This window comes from Pleurodeles waltl, chromosome 3_1 (assembly GCF_031143425.1).
Source record: "Pleurodeles waltl isolate 20211129_DDA chromosome 3_1, aPleWal1.hap1.20221129, whole genome shotgun sequence".
NCBI classification, from domain to species: domain Eukaryota; kingdom Metazoa; phylum Chordata; class Amphibia; order Caudata; family Salamandridae; genus Pleurodeles; species Pleurodeles waltl.
This window is the reverse complement of record NC_090440.1, coordinates 1,038,871,064-1,038,892,752: the sequence shown is the minus strand read 5'-3', so window position 1 is coordinate 1,038,892,752 and position 21,689 is coordinate 1,038,871,064. Positions and strand designations below refer to the sequence as shown.

General features: G+C 40.8%; 1 protein-coding gene across 1 annotated transcript in view; it reads right to left on the bottom strand.

The window, feature by feature from the left end:
• Positions 1-10,201, bottom strand: part of SCTR (secretin receptor) — a 372,442-nt gene extending 362,241 nt beyond the window's left edge. The window contains exon 1 of the mRNA XM_069224326.1: positions 9,657-10,201. Coding sequence (XP_069080427.1) covers positions 9,657-9,725 — 69 coding nt within the window. The 5' untranslated portion in view covers positions 9,726-10,201. The remainder of the gene's footprint in view (positions 1-9,656) is intronic.
• Positions 10,202-21,689: the final 11,488 nt, after the last annotated feature.

Sequence of the window (21,689 nt, the reverse complement as noted above, 5' to 3'; positions counted from 1 at the left end):
ACATCAAAAACCTACAGCATTTTAAAAGGGGTAGGTCACCTCAAGGCCGAGGGGCGGAATACCAATCTTTGTATATATTATACTTATCCAAATCCAATGAGCTGCATTAGAAAGGTGTCTTTTGACCATGGAAATTAAATCAGCACAAATTGGAGCTCCATTAAACCTTTTAGTAATACTGAGCTATATGCCTAACAATAATAGCCAAGTATGGAGGTCTGAACCCCATTTGGCAGTTATCTCCTGGAACGTGGCGGGCTTGATGAGACTCCTAAAATATAATGCAGCTCAACAGCTCCTAAAAAACGCTGACATATTCTGCCTGCAAGAAACCTGGCTAACCTCCTCTTTGGTAATGCCTGGATTTCATGAAATACAATAATTTGTAACAAAAAGAAACATCTTCGGGAGGCCTTCTGGTGGCCTTTTGATATATTTAAACGTTAATCTAGACTTCAAAGTCTGCACTGTCCCTTCAGAAAATTAAATGCTGCAAGTAATAAGGCTGGAAATCCAAACACCAAAAGGTCACGTGTCAAAATCTCTCATAATCAATCTCTATTTCAATACTTTTGACCAAACTAGAGCAGAAAGTATGTCACAATTAGTAGATACTTTGGATGGAGTATTCGGTGATCATATTGGTTATTGTTGGACCTGGCCCTTTTACAGGGTCATTCCCCAAACTTTTTGCTTTTTGCCTCCCTATTTTTCTGACCTTCGTTGGCTGACGTTTTAACTCTGAGCACATTTTCACTGCTAACCAGTGCTAAAGTGCATGTGCTCTCTCTTACAAATTTGGTATGATTGGATTATACCTGATTGGCATATTTAATTTACCTATAAGTCCCTTGTAAAGTGGTATCCCTATACCCAGGGCCTGTAAATTAAATGCTACTAGTGGGCCTGCAGCGCTGCTTGCGCCACCCACTGAAGTAGCCTGTCAAACCTATCTAAGGCCTGCTAGCGCAGAGTCTGTGTGTGCAGTTTCCTGCCACAGGGACCTGGCATCTAAATTTACTTGCCAGGCCCAGAACTCCCCTTTTACTACATGTAAGTCACCCCTAAGGTACGCCCTAGCTAGCCCTTTGGGCAGGGTGCCATGTATGTAGAAGGAAGGACATGTGCCATGTAGCGTGGCCTGTCCTGGTAGTGACAAACAGCATAACTTGGTGTCTCACTGCTGTGAGTGCTGCCTCCTCATAGGATTGCATTGGAGATGCCCTGCCTTATGTGTAAGGGGTATTGTCTGATTTATGAGGGGTAGCGTAGGCATGTTTGGTATGGTTGTGATAGTGGTGAGAAATGCTGCTTACTGGTGTAGGTGTATTTTTTACTACTATCACAGAAATGCCACTTCTAGAAAGTGCACATTTATCTGTGTTTATGACTTTGGTGTTTTGCAGCTTGTCTCCAATCCACGTCTGGGCAGACTGACAGTTGGGGCTTTGTGCATTCTTCTCAGACAGCCTGAACACTGGGAGGGTGGAGGTGACACAGAGGTTCATCTACATATTGTAAAGCCTTCCTGGGCTGAGAGAAGGGAGAGGCGGGGCACACCTGCATTTGTAAAGGCTGTGCCCTGGCCTCGCACAATAGGGTTGGTAACCCCCCACAGATGTTTGGAGCCTGTGCTGAAAGGAGAGAGGGGGCACTCCCAGAACCAGTTGTGACTGGCTGGAACCTCCTCTCCCTGCCATTGTAAGACACACTGTAACCCTAGTATAAGTACAGGGGAATTTCCCCCACAATTTGAACATTCTTGGACCTTGAACCTGGACACAGAACGCTGATGAATTGACTCACCAGGGAACCACCTTGGACTGCTGCTGCTGTGCTGATCTGTGACCTGCCTGGTCACTAGAAGGAACTGTCACCATCTGCAATCCTTGTGCTGGTCTGTAGCTGGGCCCACCAGCCCTGTGCTTCTTTGTGTCCTGTTTGCTCCCAGGGGCAGGGTGCTGTGGCCCCTGACCCCTGCACCAATCTCTGCAGACTCTGGCTAAGCGCTTGGAAAGAGCGCTCTCTTTTACTGCAGAAAAAGATCACCACCGCAGCCCGGGCTTTAGCTTTGCCCTAGCGCTTTGAAAATTGCATTTTCTCTGCCAAACATCATCGCCGCAGCCCGGGTTTATCACAGGGGCATCGCGCTTCCCTAAAAGCGCTCTACCTTGATTTCAGGACCCCAAATCACCTCCGCGACCCGGGCGCCGTATGTTGTCTTGAGCGCGAGGATCGCGCTGTTGTTAGTGCCCCCAGAAACCCAGGAAGAAGGAGAGGAGTGAGCGCGCTCCAAACAGTACCCCTGGGGCGAAGCGCGCTTCTTAAATGCCCCCGGGGCACTTGCAGGCACCATCCTCGGTGCCAGCCTCTCACTCCAGCCCCAGTCAGGGTGGAAAGCGGCTCACGCACCAAATCGGGTGCGGCCGCTGGCAGAAGCAGGAGGACAGCCTCATCGGAGGCTCCTGCTTCCTTTTACCTCCATTCTTGGGCAGCCGCACCGTGGACAAGGGTGGCTGCCTAGCCCTAAGCAGGACACGGGGAGAAAAGGGACTCCCCTTTTTCCCCGGTCACTGTGCTAGGTGCGCGATCGCCCCATACTGCCATAATCTTTGATGCATTGGCCCCACCCATTCGGAGAGGGCCATTAGAGGCCCGGCCCCCAAGGATCACGGGTCCCCAGAGGGGCCCGGTCTTTTCATAGTAGAGGGGGTGGAGACCGCCCCTCTCTACCAGGAACCCTCAGAGGCCCCCGTTTTGCGCATAGGAGCGCCGGGGGCCCCATTGCTCGTCTTTTAGGCACAAGGAGTGCCTCCTCTTCAGAAACAGGTACTCTCTTGGCCTACATGTTTTACCAGTGTTCTGGTTACGGGCATTAGGGATGTGTAGTTTTCTGTTCCTACATATATGTGCTAATGTTCCTTTTATGGGCATATCTAGCTGATATGTATTTGTATGACTTCTGGTATATTCTCTGATGTTCCTTTTATGGGTATTTAGGAATTGTTCATGACAAGTGCATATATGCTTTGCTATAATTCCTGACTACTGCTTATGTTGCAGAATCCTGAGTACTTACGTGTGCTAATGTGACAACTGCATATTCTTGCAGAGTATTGGTAACTTGTGTAACATTCTGACAACTGCTAAGGTAGCAGGGTATTACTTACGTGTAATGTTGGTCTAATTATGTTTTGTGCAATACAGATTATTTTTACATAGCTCAGTGTTGTGTTTATTTTGTGGTGTACATATGCGTCACGTGTGTTGTGTGTGTTGTGCAAACGCTTTACACATTGTCTCTGGGATAGGCCTGACTGCTCGTGCCAAGCTACCGAGGGGGTGAGCAGGGGTTATCTTGGACGTGTAACTCCCTAGCCCTGACTAGAGTGGGTAGGTTCTGCCTGGCTAAGGTGCATACCCTAGCCAACCAGAGACCCCATTTCTAACAGTTATAATATCATAATTTGTGGGGACTTCAACTTCAGACTCTTAGGAACAAGGGCAGACCCGATCAACCAGCATGCTCGGCCACCCAACAACTTCAATGTTTCCTCAGCAAATATGGCTTTTTTTTATATTCAGCATTCTCAAAAAGTAAGCTCCTCTGTACAGACGTTTCCAAAACATTTCTGGGTAAGAGCACCCTGGACAACATCTTTGTCTCTGAGGAAGCCATTAAATGTTTGGCATCTTTTGAAATCTTACAACTAAGTGCCAGTGACCACCTTCCACTTATAGCAAATCTTGAGACAAACTTAAGGTGTTTGGAAACACAAAAATTAATAGAAACTTCCCGGGGGGATGAAGAATCACACACAAATAATTAGGCAAATAAAATGGGGACCAGTTGCATCCCAGATATAAAATTTCTGGATAAACTCCAATGGGCAGACTATGTTGTCAATGACTGGTGAAACATTCCGAATTAAATGGGCAGACATCACTAATAAACTCTTACAACAAGCAGGATCCTCCACCACCTTACAATAGAGTCTCGCAAAAGCCCTTCCCTGGTATCCCATAATGGAATGTAAGCGGAGACTTGGTAGACTGAGAGCACTACATGGCAAAACTAAGAACTCCTCAACATAAATGGAGCTAGCCTTAAAGTTATGAGCATACATTAAACAAAACAAGCAGCTGATCTGGTCCTTAAAATGCCACCAAATGGAAAGAGAGTCTGTGTATATCTACTCGCTGACAAGAAAACATAACCAGGGAGACCTATGGAGGTATATCAAAAACAAGATGGGCCAGGGTGACCTACGAACCAATGTGATAAATGAAGCCGTATGGATAAAACATGTAAAACAATTATATGCAGCTGACCCAACCCCCTCCCAGAACAACCAAGGGAAAAACCTGCTATGTATGAAACCCAACCGGACCCAGGACTTGTTCCCTCAGCAGGTGAAATTTCCATCATCCTGCGTAGCATGAGGTCATGTGGAAACCCCCACCCCAACAGTTTTCCTGCACAAATCTTCAAGGAAGACACAGAGCTCTGGTCACCAATTCTCTCTGCACTTTACTGCTCCTGTCTAGAGTCGAAGGAAGTACCATCGAATTGGAGAGGCTCCATATTACACCCAATTTACAAAAAGAGGGATAGGCAAGACCCAGCTAATTATTGGCTTATTGCCCTATTGGACATTGAAGCAAAAGGCTTCACTTCAGTTCTTTTAGAAGAATTACAAAGCTGGGCAGAGGCCACGGGGATAGTGCTCCTTTATCAAACTGGCTTTAGGGCGAACTTCGCGACCACAGTCAACATTGTGTCCCTTTCTTTTTTGATACATGAGGCTGGCTTTAAAAAGACACTGCCACCGTTTGCTTGTTTTGTGGATTATTCCGCACCTTTTGATGCAGTGGACAGGGACCTGTTATGGAGAAAACTTAAAAGCTGGGGTATCCCAAGCAAGTTACTAAGGGCAATATTTCTATTGTACACATCCACCTTGGTAGGGGTTAAGATGTTGAGCTCCTCTGTCAACAAGCCGATCCCCACCACTGATGGGAAACAACAAGGATGTGTGTTAGCACCGTTATTATTCAGCCTTTACACAACAGATATGTCTCAGGTGCTAAGACTTGCAAACCTGATCCCACCAAAAATCAGGAACTTCAAAGTCACCCTTTTGCAATATGCAGACGATATTGTATTGCTGGACCATTCAAAAATTGGGCTACAAAAAGAATTAACTACCTTGCACAGTTACAACATGGCAAATAAAATGAAGGCGAACGCTTCCAAAACTAAAGTAGTAATTTTTGGAGGGTCATTGAAACACCAGAATTCTCACTGGAAAATGGGGCCACTTATAATTAGCAGCACAGAAGTGTACAACTATCTGAGTGCTTGGTTATCAGCAAAGGGAAAACCAGAATATGTCAGATAAAAAATCTCATAAAAGCCCTTCTGTAAGACTAATTCTCCAAGTTCTCAAAGCCTCTTTCCTTCCAGCTTTAAATGTATAGGCATGAAGCCTATCCAGGTCAACTCATCACACTGATAGAAAAGCCCCAAGTTAAAACTTATAAAAGAGTGTTCAGGTTGCCACAATATATAAGAGTCATATGATAAGGCTAGAATTTGGCCTGGAAGGCCAGAATTGGGCCCAAAAGGGGGCCTTCCTGAAATACTACCACAGGATAATCATGGCCCCAACCAACACTGAATTCAGCTCTCCGCCACATCTTTGAAACAAAAATGAATTCCTGGTCACAATACCTAACTGCAACACTAACCAGCCTTCAAATCGCCCAGGCAGGACTGATCACGTTGACGCAGTCACATATTTCAATCAATCTGGGCTGAAAAGGCAAACAAAAATGTTTTCCCGGGCACTTGACCTGGTAAAACTGAGCATCACTCCTGTGCAAGAAGCGTTGGCAGCATCTTACATGAATGTCTCACAGCAATTGGCACCTCAGCCATATTTGGCCTGCACAATTAGGAAAGCCTGCATGACATTGCTTTTGCAAAACTGCTCGGCCTGAAGATAAAGGAGCTGAACCCAAAATGGAACTCTTTCACCAGTATAAAAAGTTGCAGATTTTGTGGATACAAAACAGAGACATTTATCCACCCATTATGCTGCTGCCCGACACTGATGAATGCACGACGCACTTTAATAAGACCTCCTTTCCTTCGCCATGGCACAAGATCCTGTATTGAGGCCAGATCACTGGTGTTCGCTCTAAAGGAGCCAGCTGAACTGGCCAAATTCTGGAAGTTTACTACACAGTTGCAAACACACTGAATAAAAACTCAATGCTCATTTAGACTTTTTTTTTACCATAAACTGCGTTTTACAAATAATTGTTTAACACTGTGATATCATCAATTTTTTGTATTTTAACTTGTGTTTTCTGACCCCAAAAGCTTGAATATATATGCAATGGTTTTAACTTTAATTGTTTTATTGGTCTAGATTTTGATAATGATGACGGTATGCATTTTAGGCACTCCACTTCCCGTAACAAGACACCTCACCGAAATTTCTGAAAGCTGAGGATTTGTAATGATTGGATGCACTATAAATGCAGTTTTGTTCATATTCGCAATGCTAGCTTTTGATAGTACCCTATTCGATGCTAGTAGGTGATCTGTACTGAAAGTGCGTATGTCATATTGTTATTCATCCAAGCAGATTACAACTCATTATGATGGAATTTCTTCTGAAAAGATATATATACTGCATATTTATATTTTTTTGTATTTATTTTGTTGTACTCTTGTGCATTTCTGCAACGGTTTTAAGTAATCATGCAATATATGATGATGAAATCAAATCCACCCCATTCCACTCCAAACAAAATCACTCCACTCTGCTCCAATCAACCCAACTCCACTTAATCTATTCCACTTTGTCCCAATCTAATCCACCTCACCCAATCCAAACCATCCCACCCCAGATCAATTCAATTCACCCACTCCACTCCAGTCCAACCACCTGTCAATCCAATCAATCTCAAGCCAAGCCAATCCATACAGTTCACGTTAATCCAACCCAATCCCCCCATTCCAATTCAATCCACCCACTCCAATTCAATCCACCCACCCCAAGTCCACCCACTCAGACCAATCCAATCCACCACAATCCAATCCACCCCACTTCATATCAATCTACCCCAATCCAATCCAATCTAACCCATCCACTCCACCCACTTTAATCCATCCCACTGCACTCAATCCACCCCACTCTAACCCAATCCATCCTACTACTTCAATCCACTCCGACCCACTCCATCCTATTCCACCCCACTCCACCCCACTCTACCCCACTCAATGACACTACAACACTCTATGTAACTGGACTACTGAACTCTACTCCCGACTCGACTCCATGACACTCCAACAAATCCGCTCAACAACACTCTGCTGCCCTTCTCCACTCTATGACACTCCAAGCCACTAACTTTTAGCCATGATGAACAGTAGCTGCACTGATGCGCAATATGGCTATAAAACATTGCCAACGCCAATAGCTCTTGTATAGGCGAGACCTATTGTCTTTGCCAATGCTTGTTTATTTTGTAAAATGTACCGGCGAGAGTTCCTGTGCCCTGCCTTGTGCCACTCAATTACATATCCAAAGCAGCTTTTCTTTTGACTCAGGGTCAAAGAGAGGGAGTGACTTTTGAAAGTCATAATCCTTGCTTTAAAGAATGGCAATGTGCTAGTTACTTTACTTTTGACAAAAGATCAATGAAGCTGTAATGCCTTTTATTGTGAATTAACCACAGGTATTGAGTTACTTGCCTTCTGTGCTAATCACAGCCCTGTTGTCACTTTCCTTTAAACTTGGATCAGGCTTTTCTCGTGAACTACTCACAGGGCTCTTGTGTTGTGAACTGATAACAGGATTTTCCTTGAGATATAGGGTCAACAAAATGTAATTCATTTCCTACTGAACCACTGATCCCATTGATGTAATAATGCTCCTTATGAGCTATGGAGCACAGGGCACTAGTGCTGTTCATTGTGAACCATGGATCACAGAAACTGTGACTTTTCTTATGTTTACATAGCACTTCCCTTGTGAACTATGAAGCACAGGGCAGTACTTACTTTCCTTGTGAAATGTGGACCGCAAAGCATTGTCTCTGTGACCTATGCTGTGCCCTCTCCTCTGAACCATGGAACAAGATGGTAGTGATGCCCTGTGAGCTGTGGCTCAGGGTAGCAGTACATTTCCAGGTGAGCTATGAATCATACGGCAGTAGTGCCTTTCATGTGGATTACGAATGCCAGGGCAGTAGCAACTTTCCGTGTGTATAAAAGCTCACTGGGCAATTCTAAATTTCCTTGGGTACCATGAATTACAGGTTAGTGGTTATTTTCCTTAAGAACTATTAATTTCAGGACAGCAGTGGTGATCCTTGTCAAGTGGTCGCAGTACTGGGATGGTACTCTGAGTGAAGTAATATAGGGTTTTATAGTCACCTTTCTTGTGATCTTTGCATTACAGGAGAGTGTAGTCATTTTCCATGTCAACAGATGCCAATGTTGTCCCAGCACTCCTTGTGCACAGATCATAAGGCTGCAGTGATCTTCTGTATTAACAAGCGATCTCAGTGTGGGACTAATTTTCCTTGCAATTCAGTGACCAAAAGGGTGTACTATCCTTCCACAGCTGTTTCATTTGTGACTCTTAATCATCAATGGTTTTGTATTTTGATTCAGCTACACGGGGATCAAGTGTCACTGGATATGTCATAAACTACTGGTGGTAGCCTGGCAATTGGAATCACACTTGCACAGTAAAGAAATCGGAAGAATAGATACAACCCAATCCTGAGACTTAGCCACCACCAGCCCGGCACATATGCGAACAGAAATTCCTTTTAGTGTGGGCCACTCATCGGCACGCTAACCATCATTAGGTAGAGCAGAAAATAAGTTATAGGAAAACTCAAGGTGCCAAGGCAGAAGAATCTAGAAACCAGAGGTGGCAGCATTAGTTTCCATGATTCAAGACGGTGGAAAATCTAGATTGCTGAGAAACAGTTTGTAGTGGGAAGAGAGAACCATTTCCCAGCGAGCTTTGGTGTAAACTCTTTTCGGCTACACTCATACGGTTTATAAACAAAAGTCTCCCATAGCTGCACATTTGTGTTCTCACTGCTGAATTATTTTCTTTGAGCGACAGGAAAGTAACAGACAAACCCACAAAGCTCTTTTCCTTTCTTCCCACATCTGTACGTGTGTGTTCTCACTGCTACATCTTTTCGTTGAGTTACAGGAAAGGTGACAGGAATATTCACACATTTCATTTTATTCCCTCCCACATCTGTGCATTTGTGTCATCACTGCAACATCTACTTCTTTAAGATACAGGGAAGGTGACAAAAATATCCACAAAGTTGATTTTATTTCCTCCCACAACTGTACATTTGTGTCACCACTGCAACATCTACTTCTTTAAGATACAGGCAAGGTGACAAAAATATCCAAAAAGTTGATTTTATTTCCTCCCACAACTGTACATTTGTGTCACCACTGCTACATATTTTTCTTCCAGCTGTAGGAAGGGTGACAGAAATATTAACAAATTCCTTTTAATTTCTTCCCACATCTGTACATGTGTCATCTGGCACTGCTAAAGAGATAATATCTACTATGAGTAAAACAAACTTGGAAAACTTACAGTTGAATTGCTGACGACCAAGAAAACCAGCAGTAGGCTGCAGGTGATAAAAGCGCGTCGAGGTCGCATCACTCTCTACACGCGGGAGTGTTCTGTATCTGCAGAGCATTGACCGGCTCCTTGCTCAGCCTACCGCTTCTACGTCCGGCTGAGTTGTTTGAACTATTGTTCAACCATTCCTGCTTGAAGCCAGAGGAACAGTCCCCAAACACCCTTCTTGGCTTCTCCTACAGCCTGGAGTATTTGCATGTTGCGTTTGTTTTTTTATCGCGCACTGTTCATTTCTGCAGTCCCAGTGCGCCGCAGGTCAGAGAGAGGGCGGGAAGGGGTTTGGCTGTTCCCCCTGTCGGCGTAGCTCGTGGAGACTCCCAGAACCCTTCTCAAAAGTCGCCAGTTCCAATCTCAAAGCAGGCTCGTGAGCTCTCCACTCCGCAGGACCGTCTCCAGCCAGAACAGAAGTCCACCCGACTTTACAGAAGCCCTGATGGGCTGTGCACAGCTGTACGGTGCATCCGTTAGTGAAGAGTGCAAGCATACAGCTTCAAAGCAGCTGTGCTAACAGCAACAATGAAAAGCAAAATCCAGGATTTTGCTGTGGTGCATACAGGGCAAAACATCTGGAATGGATAAGCACATTTGCGACCAGTCCTTAATGGAGAAAGGTTATTAGCATCGGGACGAGCATGAAAAAAATAATTGTGGAACCTGTGCTAAACATATATTAAGCAAGTTACTGCTTAGATGTAATTTTACTTGTCTTATAATTTTCACAAAGAAAATAAAATTAACTGTTAAGAATACAGCAAGCTGGCTTTGTACTGTTTTTCTACATATATAACATAAAGGCAAAGCTGATGTAGCTTCTTTGCATAATGGATGGTTTGTAGTGACAAGCTAACTTTATGTAAGCTAACCTTCAGACGCCATCTTCTACTATGACGTTTCAGTGTACCAGATGAATAAACTTGCAATTTAATGTCTCACTAGAATAAAAACTAAACATGTTCCACAGGGAAGGACAAAGACTTTCACAGACTCTTCTGAATAAAGTATACACATTCACGGTTAAACTTGGCTGTACCAGAGAGAATCAAGTTATGTAGCATTTTCTGTTCCATGTGTAGAGGATTGCCTGCAAGAAGGTTTATGTAATAGAATTATGAGAATAATGCATTTAGTTGTAATGTTTATCCTTTACTCTATTCGTTGTAATGTTTCTCCTTTACTCTATTCTGATTGATTCAATAGCCGGTGAACCAGTACTACTGTAGTGAAGTATGAAATCCTCTGTTTAGAACCCCATAAAAGCATGTGATTTATTGATGTAGACAAAGCCTCTTTCCCTTGCCTTAGAAGGCAAATCTAGGCTGGATTGCTTTCTTATTTTATACTATATATTTGATGATCTGAGCTTTTCAGATTTTTTAATTGATTCCATACCTTAACTGAGCTTTTCACTCTAATTTATTGACTAATTGATTCACATGCATTGAATTAACTTCTATGGGCGTGATTTAGAGCTTAGAGGAAGGATTACTCAGTCACAAATGAGACCGATATCCCATCCACCATATTGCAATCTCCGTAGGCTTTTATGGGATCATAATACTGCAGACAGGCTATCAGTCAAATTTGTGATGGAGTAACACTCTAAAACAGGCCCTTAATGCCTAGAATTCTTAAAAGAAAACAAACCTTTAAAGTTAAAACTTCATTGTCATTTTTCCAGAACCTAATGTATTCTACATTTCCGTTACATTAAATTATCACCTTTAAATGTCTTAAAATGAAGACGATGATGTTCAATAGTCCCTTCTAACCCGATCAGCCACAATGATGGTGTCTGGGGGTTGGGGGAGGGAGGTGAATTGTGTACTTGGCACGATTCTAGAAGTGGATCAGAGTGGCTTATATGCTGAAGGTGAAGTAAATGGTCACCGCATCATTTGTGATCAACACTCGTTCAACTGTCAGGACAGTTGAGGTCCTGAGCCTCCCCTTTTCCAGAAGAGAAATCTGAGCTGTAGGGATCACACGTCACAGCACACAAATAAAGTTTCAGCCCCAGTAAAAATAGGCTCAATCAGAGACCATCACCAGTTTGTGATTTGCAATTCAAATCCTGTGAATCTGTGGGGAGGGGACCTGCCATGTAAACTCAACTGTGTGATTTACTGCACACTAGAGGGTGTGGAGATGGAGACCCAGGCAGTTGATGCAGAATTGTAGCAAAATATGTTCTGATGATTTAATCTGCCTGGAATTTTTTGCTTTTTTATCACCTGGCATTGGATTTTTTTTACTGTAGGTGTGTCTTACTACTAGTGTCTACCACCAGTGTCTGCCTTTTAAAAGAAGGCCACTGTGATGCAGCAAGTGTAAGGGGCTCACATGAACGCATGTCGGCACTCATAGGTAAAGTCAATGGGTTTATTGTTTTATCTACAGTGTCTCTGTGTTATACACATAGGGGGAAACTGCCTTGCAGTGCAGTTTAGCTTCCCTTAGGCCTACACAGCTCCTGAGGAGGAAGAGGTGAGGAAGAAAAGCTGCTTGCATTAGTTAGTTGTACACTGTACGAGGGGTTGTGACAGCCCGGACTCACTGAACAAAAGAGGAAGCCCAGCCTCTGGAGCCAATATAGGGGAGGGCTCCCTTTTGAAGTTTTGGTTGAAACATCCCTGGCAGTGATGTTAGATAGGGGTAGAGTTGAGGCCCCCAGAAAAGATGTGACTGGAGACTACTTGGAAGTGCCATCTTGAATTATCCCAGTATGCTATGCAGGAGGGTGGGGATGGGGTGAAGTGATGTAGCACCCCAGGATTGGCCAGTGGTGCCTGCCTTCTAGAACTTTCCACCATCACTTAAAAAGGGCGAGACAGAGAGTTGTGCACTGGAATTGGACGACTGCAACACCCGGGACTACTGAAAGGACAAGTCCCCTGCTATCTTGATGGACTAAAGACTCTGCCCACCGTAGACCCCAGGACCAGTGGGTCTCTCCAGGACCAGTGAGGGTGGTTCCCTTACAACCTATAAGGACCATTTGGGGGAAGATCTGGACTTCTGCACCCAAGCAAGAGGAGAGGAGCACCAGAGACCAAGAAAGTCTGGTGCAGGAAGCCAGTGGAACCAGCTCCCTGCAAAGTGTGCCACTTTAGAGGCTGTGGAGCTCTGCTGCAAGTCTTCAAGATACCGACAGGGTTGAGGCCCAGGATCATAGCCACCAGTCTGGTAACCAGGTGGAAGGAGGAGGAATGGCATCGAACCACCCCACAAAAGGAGAAAGGTGCCTCGGATCCTATTCCAAGGGCCCAATACAGGAAGAAGGAGGAGGAGGAGCCCTTCATACCCCCTGCATAACACACCCACAACAGGCCCCCGGTGAGGGAATGCCAATGGAAAGTGATGTGGAACTCCCCACAACAGTAGTGGGCTTGTTCCTGTTCCCCGTGCCAGTGTCTAGGGGAAGCTGGATTCAGACTGCCAGCACAGCATCCTGCCCACACAGAACGGGCAGAGAGACTCAAGTTGCCAGCTCCCACGCACGCAGTGAAGGACGGTAGCTGGGAAGGAAGCCGGCTGAGGCAGCCAGGAGTGGGCTCCCCACGTTGGCCCACCAAAAAGTACATGCTGAATGCCTGGTTGGGGCCAAGCACCCCAACGAAAAGCCAAAAACCAAAAAGTTGAGGGCTACATGCCCCACTTTACAAAAGAAAAGCTGCAAAAGGAACCAAATATAAAGTATGCACCTCTCTGGGGAGGGAGCTACCTTTGTTACACTGTGTGGATTATTTGCATACATTTCCTTTCTATTGGTGACCCCAGAATTGCAGGGCCACAACCACCAGCGTTCAGAAAAGAGTTGTGAGAGCCTGCAGGAATACAGAAGTCCCACTCCCAGCAAGATTTCAAAACTGCCACTATCTTTGCAGAGTCAAAGAATCTATGACACCCAAGGCTTTCAGTCTATATTGCAAGTGCTTACTAGGCTAGAATTTTTGCTCTACAGCCAAGGAGTGCAGTGATCTCTGGTCCTATGGCTTCATGTTGTGTTGCCTAAAGTTATTAAAGAAAATCACAGACACATGTAATATTGTGTTACAATGCTTTATAGATAAAGGTATTTCTGACGGTGATAATGCATGTATAGTTTTTAGAAAAGGTTGAAATGCTTTATGTATTACAATGAATGCAGATGAAATATGTTTACTGATATCAGTAAATGAGAGGTGGGTTATAACATGCGATCTGTCCAACTCCTGGCTGCCTGACCTGAACCACAAAGAGTATCTGTCAGGCTGACTTTTGTTGAGCCTGACAGATACTCTTCAGGTCAGGAAAAAGGTAGAGGGCACGCTTTTGCCTGGGTGACCACATTGACCAGCAGGGATTGCGACAGCAAATGGGTCTGTCATCATTTTCGTGCCTGGAGGTGGTTAATAAGGAAGCTTAGAGTCCTGCTATGCAGGACACGCTTTTGCCGGGGGGGGGGGGGGGGGGGGAGGGGTCTTTGGTGGGCACACTGACTAACGGGGACAGCGGCAGCAAGTGAGGCTGTTGTCATTTTTGCACCTGGAAGTGCTTTATAAGAAAGCCCGCAGCCCCGATGCATGGGTCGCACTTTTGCCTGGAGGGGTCACATTAACCAGTGGGGATAGCGGCAGCAAGTAGGGCTGTCGTCATTTGCCTGGAGGCACTTAATAAGGAAGCTCAGAGCCCTGCTGCATGAAATGTGCATCAGACGTGCTCGGGCACCTGCTCGGGCCAAGACCCGGCCAACACTGGACCCGGTTTCGCACATCATCGGCTGGTGGAGGCTGGGCCTGGCCACCCCTGGACCCGGTTTCGCACATCATCGGCTGGTGGAGGCTGGGCCTGGCCACCCCTTTTTGGAGTACATTGTAAAGCTGCTGTGGTAAGCTCATTAGACATTTTGTTATTCCCGCTTGGCTGTAGACCCTCCTCTGCCTCATAGTGATACTAAGAAACTAAGAAAACCTGCTAAATCAGACAAATCTGAGAAATCGGTCAAGTCTGCTCAAAATTGAACTGCAAGAGTGGCCGTATCGAGTGCACAGAGTACGATAAAGGATATTGACTGTTAAATTGTGGAGGTGGGGGCTATTCTAAAGGACAATGTGCCTGGACTTCGAACATGAATACCCACAAACTAATAAAGTTCCTGCAGTGTTTAGCAAAGTGCTGAAGCGTTCCTTGGGTATTAGCAAATCATTGCTGGACAATCTTTTATCTTATTAGTAATGTTCCATCTACTTCAGATATTCAAATCTCCTTGGAAGTAAGTTCCCTGCAAAATTTCAAACGAGGGAGTTTGTGTAAATACCATCGAGTCCCCCAGGCTGCCTGTTATTCCATTGGTTATTGTTTGCCCCAGTATTCTATGCTGTAATAGATTTTACCTCATTGGAAGAAGCTGAGATAAAACCTAATAACCGTGAAGTGGTGTTGTTGTCCTCTGCGGATGCTCATGGTGTAGCTTTTGATTGTATTCGGCCAAATGAGGACCTCAGACTATGACATTCTAAAATACATGACACGAAGGGTTAATGGGGGATTTGGCCCATTAGCCAATTATGAGTGCAAGTGTTCTTGTCAGGTGGGGAGGAAAGCTTTTTATACCCTTGACGACAGAGGTGTTGTGGTAGGTCTCCTATTGCCTCAGAGAAACTCAGGTAGTTATCAGCAGGTATTTTTTCAGAGGTTCATAGGTTGAGCAACAATGATAAACAACAAACTGGTTTGGCCACTCGGCACTCCTTTTTGAGGAAGAATTTGTGATCTAAGGACAATGTGCCCCAGTCGTGATCTGGTGAAGTAGATCATCCATGGCTCATAAATTCACTTTCCAGAGTACACTCCCTCCAACTGGGGTTTCCCGCCAGTAAGTGTGTGTGTGGTTCTGATGGCATGCCCACTAAGGATGCGCATACCTGATTAAAACATCAACCTTTGGCACATGTTGTAGACCAGACAGACCTAAAGCTACACTTATGATTGAGGTCTTCTGAATGAACTCTTTATATGAATAAGGTCCAGAGACTCTCAGCGGGGTCTTTCAAGAATGAGGTTTCCTTGATTGATAAAGCTATGCATTGGTTGAAGTCTAAACGGAATGGTCTTTCAATTATTAGATCTGACATTCTAAATGCAAAGAGACACTCTCAGGAAGGGACTGATTATGATTTCATTGGCCTACAGATGAGAGATAAGATGCTGGTTAAAAAACTTATTACTTATGAATTGCATACTTGTAATCTCAGGTCCTCACTAACTACTAGTATAAGATTGAAGTTCCACCGCCTAATGCTGTGACATTTGCTAAGTCTTGGAGGGAGTTTGTTAGTGATTAATATGTACACCAGATCGGTCTCATCCGGCATGGAGTCTCCTACTCTTGTCCACTTGGATAGGATTGTAAATGTTTCACAGCAGAATAGCTATGTCATAGTATCAGGTAATTTTAATTGTTCACTTGAACCTTCTTTTTATGGTAAAGACCTTAGTGACTCAGAGGATGAGATATGGGGTATACCCAGGTTATCGGGGGAAAGCTCAGTATCTACATTCTGATGTTGCCCTACAGTTAACTGCATTTAGGTTGGGGCGAGGACCGAGCGCCTGAAATGGCAGGACCCTATTGAACCTGAACAGGGCCCTAACCTTTAAATGTGGTAAATATACTAGTGTTATTGATTACTTTTTCTCAGAGATTAGGTTGTGGGCATTACTGGGCATCATGAGAGTGGATTAACAACATGACAGTGACAATAATTCCTTGTTGTTGACCCTAATGAGTGAAATGTTTCAAAAGTTGGACAACAAGTGCAATACTGCTGTGCCTGAGCCTATACCTGCTAGCAATTGTAAGCGTGTTTCTTGGCCTAGAGTTATGTCTGATGCAACTCTGTATAGGAGGGAAACAACCTGAACAACTACGTTTGATTTACTACTTGCCTTAACAACGAATCTTGAAGAACTACTGGGTCTTAACAATGAAGTTTTGAACAACTACTGGTTTAACTACGATTTTACCTTAACAACTAATGCCAGAACAACGAATTTTAAGGTAAGTGAATTATTTTTTGATGAATTTTATGGTGAGTTTTGTGTTTTGTTTTTTATTTGTTTAGGGTTTAATTATTATATGTTTAATATTTTTAAGGATATTGTGTGGATTAAGTAATGGAATGTAAGGGTTGTGGGTGTTATGGGTGGGGAAGCGTACAAATACTCAGGTATTATTTTAAGTACTTGTGTTTTTTTATATGTTGTAGTTTATGTTGTGGGTTTAGGGGTGGGATATATGGGATGTAGGGGTTATGGGTGGGGAAGTGTATTAATACTCAGGTATTAATTTAAGTAATTGTATTTTTTACATATTGTAGTTTATGTTCTGGGTTTAGGTGTGGGATATATGGGATGTAGGGGTTGTGTGTGGGGAAGTGTATTAGTAATTGGGTATTAATTTATATACTTGGGTATTTTTATTTTATTTTGTGAAATTGGTGTGGGGTAGTGTATTAATATTTGAGTATTTTGTTAGGACTTTGAGTATTTTTTTTATAATTTATTAAGAATATATTGTGGATTAATTTTTGGAATGTATGGGTTGTGGTTGTTATGGGTGGGGAAGTATATTAATACTTGGGTATTAATTTAAGTAATTGTATTTTATTAAATTTTGTAATTTATGTTGTGGGTTTAGGGGTGGGATATATGGGATGTAGGGGTTATGGGTGGGGAACTGTATTAGTAATTGGGTATTAATTTATATACTTGGGTATTTTTAGTTTATTTTGTGAAATCAGTGTGAGGTAGTGTATTAATATTTGAGAATTTTATTAGGAATGTGAGTATTTTTTTATATTTTATTAAGGATATGTTGTGGATTAATTTTTGGAATGTATGGGTTGTGGTTGTTATGGGTGGGCAACTGTATTAATAGTCAAGTATTAATTTTAATATTAGATTTTTTTTATATGTTGTAATTTATGTTGTGGGTTTAGGGGTAGCATCTATGGGATGTAGGGGTTATGGGTGGGGAAGTGTATTAGTAATTTGGGTATTAGTTGGTATGTTTGAGTTATATTTTATTTATTTTTTCAAAAACGAGGTGTCGGGTTATAGATGGGTATATGGGATGTAGGTGTTATGGGTTGTAAGTATGTTAATACTTGGTTATTTTTTTATATATTTGGCTAATTTAACAAAGGTTAATAAAAATAATTTGTGATTTAATGATTGGCATGGATTGAATGGAGGGGTAATGGGTGGTGAAGTGTTTTAGTATTAGGGTTTTAATTTGTATTTTATAAAAGATAGTTTGGTTGTGTAATGGTTGGAATGTATTGGGATCTAGGGGTTATGGGTGGGAAGTATATTAGTAGTCTGGTATTATTTATTGTATTTGGGTAATTGTTTATTTTTTTCATTAAAAGTATATTTAGAATTAGGGGTGGGATATAGGGGATGTAGGGTTTATGGTTGTGGTAGTGTTTTTATGATTAGTTTTTTTTTCCTATGTTTGAGTATTTTTTATATTTATGTAAATTATTTTTTTTGGGATGCAATTTTGTTTATTGGTGGATAATGATTTGGAAATGTATTGATAGTTTTGAATTTTTTATTATGAGTTAATTATTTTATTGTGTTATTTTTTTAGGTTTTGTATTTAATTTTATTTGTTGTTATTAAAGGTGTAAAAATAATTTTGTTTAAAAATAGTTATGTTTAAACATTTATATTTGAATGTTTAATAGTATAGTAGTTGGTACAGTAGAATTTGGAATATAATAATGTAAAAAAAAAATATATTTTTATTTTTTATTTATTAGATTGAAATTTGTTTTTGTGATTTTAAAAATTTGTTAAAGTATATATATTTTTTTATTTTGATTATTTTTGTTTGATCTGATGTTATTAATATTATTTTTGTTTTTTAATTATTTTTTTGGATGTATAATTTTATATACATATTAAATTGTATTAATATTATATTTAAAAATGTATTAATTAATTAATTATTTGTAGGTAATATATAGAATTTTTATTTTTATTTTTTAGGTGTTAGACATTTTTTAATTTGAAATAAAAAAAAATTGTGCAAATTTAATTAAAAAAAAATAAAAACACCATTCATTTTTTTAAAAATATTTTTTATTTTGAACATAATCAAGTTTAAAAAATGCAAAAAAAATGTTTTAATTATTATTTAATATTTATAGATTTTTAGAATTTTTTTACTCATTTTTTTATATTTATTTATCTATTTTCTGTGGTATTTTATTATTTTCTCTATTATAGTCCATGAGTGAAATAGTCTGTTTTCTATTTTTAGTGCTCTTCCATGTTTACGTTGTTTGACGTCTTTTGTTTTCAGTCGGAGGAGTGTTGCGGTAAAGATAGGACGGAAGTGGAGACCTCCTTCAGGTAAGTGGGATTATAATTTTTTTTACAGTATGTAGTAGGGTATTTTTATTACAGAAATAGTTGACGGAGGTAGTTATAAGGTAGGTAGTAGATTTTCAGTGTTTGGTATGTTTTTTATGTTTAATTATTTGTTTTCGTATATTTTTGTATACGATAGTGGTATCGTAAAAGTAAACAAATTTGTTTAGCAGTGTTTTAGCTTTGAAATGATTATACTGCTTTTGTAGTAGTTGGAAAGAATTGTATATTTTTGTGATAAAATTATTTTAGGGATTTTTGAGGGAGTCAGTTGTTCGGTTTATGAAAATAATATTTGGTTCATTGTAATAGGTTTCGTAATTCATTTTTTCTTTTGTATTAGTAGTATACTTTATTTTGTTTTGATGTCTTTTTCTTGATAGTTAATGTTTTAATTAATGATGTGGCTTTGGTAAGTATGTGATAAATTTTTTTACTTTTTTTTGGTAAGAAAAAGTATATTTGGTGTTTTTCATTTTTGTGTTTTTTTCTCGAATTTCTGGTGTGGTAAAGTATTATATTTTATTTTTTTAATTGTTTTTATAGTATATAGAGTTGTTTTTTTAATCATCCATTTAATATGACTATTTGTTATTTGTTTTTGGATGATTAATGTTTATTTTTATTTTTTTTAAGTATGAGATGCTTCTATATTAATGAAGAAGATTTCTTCATCAACACGTGTTTGGATAAAGACATGAAAACTTGAAAGGTAGGAACAATTTTTGTTTTCTAAATTTAGTGTTAAAATTTTTTGGAAAATGAACATTTAATTGATGGTGTTCGTTTTTTTAAAACTGGCAAGTAATTTTTTAGTAGGCTAGTGGTTGTTAGTAATGTAGAATATATGCTAGACTGTTGAGGTAGTCTGATGGTGTTATTGTATCAAATTGTTGTATTTTTCCCAAAATTGTTTCGGTCATTTCTTTGCTTTTTTTACTTGTGCGTGGGTTCAGGCTACCTGAGAGTGATTGAGCAAGTCTCATTTCTTGGAAACTTTGTTCCTTTTTCAAAATTTCCATGAAATGATACAGGTTTGGGTGGGGTTTACCTATTACTTTATTGAAGGCGTTGTGCCATCCTTCTATGGCATTATTAGTCTTTGCACCACCTTCTAAACAGGTTTGGTAGCAGTTCCACCATTCTATTGGAAATCTTGGCTTTCGTCTGCGACCAGATCTGTTTAGGTGTCCAATCCAGGTTTCTTCAAAGTAATTTAGTAAGGGTGCTAATTTGTCTTCATTTTGTGTATAATAGTTAGAGTCTGTTATTGTGGTGTAATACTCATCTACTTTTGTAGGTGGTACAAAGCATAATGCTGTGAGTTTTTTTAATTCAAATTGTAGTATGCAGTCTGAGAAATATTCTCTACTTAAGGATGATTTTTGTATTCTACGCCAATATGCTTGTGAAAAGTGGAAAAAGCATCCTTGAATTTGGGTTTGTGGATATATTTTTAGTATTGTGTTTATCATTGATAATTCGAAATCTAGTATTACTTTTCTAGGTGTTTTATTTATTGTTTTGTTTTTTATTGTTGATAAAAATTCACTGTAAGTAGAGGAATGTTTATCAGGCACTAATGCATACACTAGGGGGATTGTAGTGTTATTTTTTGTGGCATGTATGGTGTAAATTTGAGTGAATTTATGGGGTGTAGATTTAAAGGTTCCATCCATCATCCAAATTTCACTATTTTGTAGGATTAGTAAATTGCATGTTGTGCTGAATATTAAAATTCTTTTTTGAGGGTTTTCGTTGTCGTGAATGAGGAAAGTTTCTTTGGAGAAGGTAATTGTTAGTTCTGGGGGGATGTTAATGTCTTCATAGGTTTGTGGTGTTATATGTTGGGGATTACTTGCCAGTCTTTCTCGTTGAAATATTCTCCTAAGGTCTGGTACAGAAGGCATGCTACCGGAAATCTGTACTGGAATATTTTGTAACACCTCCCTTATAACCTGTCCGCAGAAGTCATTGGAGGTGTGTGCAATGTTTTTTATTTTTTGTATGTTTTCTCTTATCTCAATTGCTATTGCAGAGGCAGAGTGGTTGTGATCTGTTGTCTTAACAATGGTGTTTTCTAGGGTTACAGCTCTGCAATGTGAAGAGTAGTATTGTACACATCTCCAATGGCTCCTGAGGTTGACAACCTTGTCTCTGCAATAAAGATAACCTTCATACTTCAGTAGCTGGTTTCCGGTTCTTGAGGTTATGTAACTTGCTTCTCCTTGCGATGCCATTTGTGAAATATCTGTAAATAATATAAAAGAAATAGGTTAAAAGAAGTTTGTAGTTTCTATTATTCAATTTGTGGTGGATTTAGTTTACAAAATAGTAAGTTAATTAATGTATAATGTGTCCTATTTGTAAGTGTTTGGTGTAGGTGGTTTGTTAAGCTTTACATTTGGTGATTGTGTGTTATTTATTGAGGTAAGTAATTTTTGCTTTTAGATTTGTGTATGTGGGTCTATTGTGTTCCTAGTTTTTGTTATGAGGTAAGTACTTAGTGGAGTTGTAATAGTATATTATTTGCTAGTTACTCTCCAGCACCTATGTTAATGT